Source organism: Melitaea cinxia, chromosome Z (genome assembly GCF_905220565.1).
Source record: "Melitaea cinxia chromosome Z, ilMelCinx1.1, whole genome shotgun sequence".
In the NCBI taxonomy this organism is placed as follows: domain Eukaryota; kingdom Metazoa; phylum Arthropoda; class Insecta; order Lepidoptera; family Nymphalidae; genus Melitaea; species Melitaea cinxia.
In genome coordinates this window covers 17,365,866-17,371,259 of record NC_059424.1, presented here as the reverse complement: position 1 = coordinate 17,371,259, position 5,394 = coordinate 17,365,866, and the positions used below count along the sequence as shown (strand labels likewise).

Below are 5,394 nucleotides of genomic sequence, written 5' to 3'. Positions count from 1 at the left end.
GTCAACAATTCCAGACGGTTGCTACTGCCAACGGATGGACGGAAGAGCAATGCCTGACCGCTCTCACTGTTGCGCTCAGAGGGCAAGCTTTGTCGGTTCTGGAAGCATTGCCACGTACAGGAAACGGGTTCCAAGACTTGATGGAGGCACTTGAATCCCGATACGGGGAGCGACACCTGGAGCACGTGTTCCGTGCCCAACTGCGTGACAGAGTCCAACGCTCAGGAGAAGGACTACAACAATGGGCGTTGGAAATTGAGAAACTCGTCAGGAAGGCACACCCAGGAGCAGACACCAAGATGGTAGACACGAATATTGTGCAAGCATTTGTCGACGGAATCAAAGACCTGGAAGTCAGAGCTGCAGTGAGGCTTCGTCACCATACCTCGTTAAAGGAAGCATTGGCGCATGCTTTGGAGGTCGAGGCTGTTCGCCATGACATACGGCAGACCTATAAGATCCGCGAGGTCTCTGAGGAAGTCAAGGAGGTTAAGGCTCCTACAAAGAAAAGCTATGGAGTCATGTGCTACAAGTGCGGCGAAAGGGGCCATCTTCAGCTCAACTGCCCGCAGAAGGAGACCCAGATAGCAAGGATGAAAAGGATCGAGGAACAAATAGAGGAGCTGAAGAAACAAGGGGCTTCGTCCCCTGCCCGGGAGCAGGGAAACGAATAAAAGCCAGGACTAAGGGGCGAGTACTGGCTGACGCGGAGGAAGCCCCAATAACTGTTATCTCCCAGGCATGCAGCGGGAATAGTCTTGCGATTCAGGGGACTATTAACGGGACGGATTGCAAAATGACTCTAGACACAGGAGCCTCTAGAACAATAGTGAACCCAAAGCTGGTAAAAGCCGCAAGGGGACACAAGAGGAGAATTAACTGTCGGCTTCTTACGGCCTCCGGTCAGCCAATACCCGTCCTAGGAGAAATGTCAGTTACGATGTATGTAGGGGGGTCCTCATACTCTCATAACGTTATCGTGGCTGAGATTATGGATGATTGCATCTTGGGTTTGGATTTTATGAAGAAACACAACTGCAGAATTAATGTCACTGACGGAGTTTTCAAGTGTGGTGAAGAAGAAATCTTCATTCTTGGTGGTGCTTGCGGGAAAGTCGCATGTGTAAAGAAAGTCATTATACCCGGAAGATCGGAAGCTCGGGTGTTGGTGAAACTACCGCCAGCTGGTAAGAAAAAGTCAAACAGATGCGTGTTGATCGAAGACACACCTACCAAGACATCGGCGCAAAAACTGATAACGGCGAGAACCCTTGTTAGTGGAAGCAGTAACGCTGTGGTCAAGGTTTTGAACCTTGATGATCGCGAGATCTGCTTGAACAAAGGTGACGTCATTGGAAAATGTGAAGAAGTTGTCTGGATGAAAAAGTGTAGTTCGATGACAGGCGCAGACTTGGCAAAGAGCAACAACTACGAATTAGTGACTGAGCTACTCGATGACTGCAAGAGTAATCTTACTTATTCGCAGAGCATAAAAGCCAAGAAGTTTTTACAGCGCTACGCGAATATCTTCTCCAGTCACGAAGGGGACCTTGGAAGAACGTCGGTGGTCCAGCACAGGATAGATACTGGAAGCGAGAGACCAATTCGTCAACGAGCAAGACGGATACCAATCGCAAAGGAAAAAGAAGTTGAAGGCCTTTTGGAGGACATGAGAAGGAATAAGATTATTGAACCGTCTGCAAGCCCGTGGTGCTCACCTGTTGTATTAGTGAAAAAGAAAGATGGTAGCACGAGATTTTGTGTGGACTATAGGCGTCTCAATGATGTCTCTAAGAAAGACAGTTACCCGTTACCTCGAATTGACGACACTTTGGATACCTTGAGTGGCATGAAATGGTTCTCAACCCTAGATCTAAAATCTGGATACTGGCAGGTGGAAATTCATCCAAAAGATAAGGAGAAGACAGCTTTCTCGACCGGTAAAGGTTTATGGCAATTTAAAGTCATGCCCTTCAGATTGTGCAACGCACCTGCCACATTTGAGCGACTCATGGAGTGTGTACTGGCAGGCTTAGTTGGAGAGGCTTGCTTAGTCTACTTAGATGACGTCATCATTGTCGGCCGTGACTTCGAGGACCATTTGCAAAACTTGGAGCGAGTTTTCGCTAAAATAGAGGGGGCCAAGTTAAAGTTAAACCCGAAAAAGTGTCGTTTATTCAGGAATAAGGTCAGTTATCTCGGACATGTTATCTCCAGTGATGGAATCCAGACAGACCCGGAGAAACTGGAAGCAGTCCAAAAATGGCCTACCCCTAAAGACAAAACCGACGTGCGAGCATTCCTCGGTCTATGCTCATACTACAGGCGTTTTGTTAAGGGATTCTCAGAGATAGCCAAGCCATTACATAGGCTGACAGAAGATAAACGACAATTTAGTTGGGATGGGAATTGTGAAGATTCTTTTCAGAAACTGAAAAAACATCTGTGTGAAACACCAATCCTGGGATATCCACAAACCGAAGGTCGGTTTATAGTCGACACGGATGCAAGCAACACGGCCATTGGAGGGGTGTTATCTCAAAAACAGGGTGAAAGAGAAGTAGTTATTGCATATTTCAGCAAATCTTTATCCAAGCCAGAGAGAAACTACTGTGTGACAAGAAGAGAACTCTTGGCTGTTGTAAAGACGCTACAACATTTCAACAAATATCTCATCGGCAGACAGTTTTTACTGCGAACTGATCACGCAGCCTTGAAGTGGCTACTGCAATTCAAGAACCCAGAAGGTCAAGTAGCTCGATGGATTGAGCAGCTTCAGGAGTACGACTTCAAGGTGGAACACCGCAGCGGAAAGATGCATGGGAATGCCGATGCACTCTCAAGAAGGCCGTGTTCGGAAGACTGCAAACATTGTGTTAAGCAAGAATCTAATGAAGTAACATTAAAGCTAACAAGAACAAGTCCTTTGGGTATCTGGGAGAGTGATGCTATGAGGGAGGCTCAAGAAAGAGATGACGACCTTCGGCAGATCATCACATGGAAGAAACGGGGTGACGTAAAACCAATCTGGAGTGAGGTTGCACCCACTGGCGCTGTCACTAAGGCGTACTGGGCTCAATGGGACAGTCTGATACTTCAAAACGGAATACTCTACCGGAAATGGGAGAAGACTAACGGCAGAGAGTTCCACCTTCAGATAATTGTCCCAAGAACGAGAGTACCAGATGTTCTCCGTGAAATACATGATGGCGTATCAGGAGGTCATCTAGGTGTCAAGAGGACGTTAACAAAAGTGCGAGAACGATTCTACTGGTTGCATTGTCGAGATGATGTACAGGATTGGTGCCGCAAATGTACTACTTGCGCTGCTGTAAAAGGACCTCAGACCAGGAGCCGTGGGAACCTGCGGTTGTATAACGTCGGTGCACCGTGGGAACGAATTGCAGTTGACATAGCGGGGCCATTCCCTGTAACGGAATCAGGAAACAAGTATTTTATGGTCGTCATGGACTACTTCACCAAATGGCCCGAAGTGTTCGCCATACCAAACCAAGAAGCTACAACAGTCGCTTCTAAGTTAGTCGAAGAAGTGATATGTCGCTTTGGTGTGCCTCTAGAAATCCATTCTGATCAGGGCAGGAACTTCGAATCGCAAGTATTCCAGGAAGTGTGCAGAATTTTGGGCATGCATAAGACGAGGACCACCGCGTACCGTCCACAGTCTGATGGAATGGTTGAGAGATTTAACCAGACCCTTGAGAGGCATTTAGCGAAATTGGTAGACGACAAACAAAAAGATTGGGACAAGTATATACCGCTCTTCCTTCTGTCGTACCGAACCGCCGAGCATGAGAGCATAAAAGCTACCCCGGCGTATGTCAATTACGGTAGAGAATTACGAATACCAGTAGACCTATTGACTGGAGGGTCACCGGAGGAACCAAATACCGTACAAGACTATGTCAGCGATTTAAGGGAAAAAATGCGCTATATACACGCCTTGGTTCGGGAAAATGGTTTACAGTCAAGTGAGAACATGAAAACCAGATACGACCGGAAATCGAACACGAGCGGCTTCAAGGAAGGGTCACTGGTGTGGCTGCATAACCCAACCCGCCGGAAAGGGAAATCTCCAAAGTTGCAGACCAAGTGGGAGGGTCCATACAAAGTGGTTACCCGACTGAATGATGTGACTTACAGGATTCAAAAGCAACCTAGAGGGACATTCAAAGTGGTACACATAGACCGTCTGGCGCGTTACCATGGCAGTAACAACGATGCTCGGGACGAGCATCTCTAAGAGGGGAGTAGTGTTACGAACACACAAAGAAACTAGCGCCATCTAGCGGTAACCATCGAAACCACACAAAGACAGCGATAGCATGAAACTCTCTACTCAATACTAGATGGCGTTAGAGGTACTATTGTGGAACTATATAGAAGTATAGTCTCGAAAACCGGGTACATGCGCGAACTTTCCAGAATGGTCTGGGCCTCGTCTCGGCCGATATAAATAGCCGCAGCGAGGCGAGCGAGTACAGTTCAGTTTGAGTGATCTTCGAGGCGATTTCAAGAGTGAAAACTAGTGATCAAGAGTTATACCAGCGAAACCTACGACATTGGCTACGACTGAGGACATCGTGAGTGCTTAGTGTTTGAATTTAGTGCTTAGTGTTTGAACCTAGTGCTTTGTGTTGGACCTAGTGCTAGTGAATAAAGTCTTGAAAAGAGTCAGCAGGTCTTTCTCTCCAAATCCTTCGAACCCTAGCACGTAACAATATCTAATACTCAATCTAACTACGTAATCTAATTATTTAATCTCTTCTAATTCTAAACTCTAACGTCTTGTGGGGGTAGATTCATGTGAAAAAAAAAGAAAAAGTTATATATTTGGTATTTCATACAGATCTAATAATGTAAATGGCTATTAATAATATAATGGTAATAATTTTTTTTTTTGTGAAATTTTGAGTAAGGTCAGCAATTTTTAGTTCATTTAAATAATATTTGTCGTACTTCTTATGTTTATAATTATATATTGCTTACAAAAAATTGTTAAACAGTGAATTATTAAATTTTTATTATTTTTTACCTAAGAACGTAACGCAAATATCTTAATTCATAAACAGATTGTGATCTAATGAAATGTACTCCGTGAAATTCCTTCCAACTCCTCTACTTGGTACACTAAATCCTTCACAGTTTGTACTGCCCAGTCCTTGAACTCCTTATTCCGCTGTCGTTACATATGGTCAAACCCTTCCAAATTTTTAGAAATCTGTAAGAGAACATTTCATTCAAATATTTGTGTAGACAAAGATTTCTTTCTTTTAAAGTAGGATGTGGCACAGGTCCCATACCGAGCATGCCAAAAGCAATTCCACCCCACCCACTGATAAATGTCCCTGTGGCGACAGATTACAGTGTAATGAG

The 5,394-nt window shown here is 45.2% G+C and overlaps 1 protein-coding gene across 1 annotated transcript; it reads left to right on the top strand.

The window, feature by feature from the left end:
* Nucleotides 1-1,021: 1,021 nt before the first annotated feature.
* LOC123668881 lies at nt 1,022-5,102 on the top strand. Its single transcript, XM_045602572.1, has 3 exons — nt 1,022-1,655; nt 2,031-2,641; nt 5,091-5,102. The coding sequence occupies exons 1-3, from the start codon at nt 1,022-1,024 to the stop codon at nt 5,100-5,102; spliced, it is 1,257 nt and encodes a 418-aa protein (XP_045458528.1).
* The last annotated feature ends 292 nt before the right edge of the window (nt 5,103-5,394 follow it).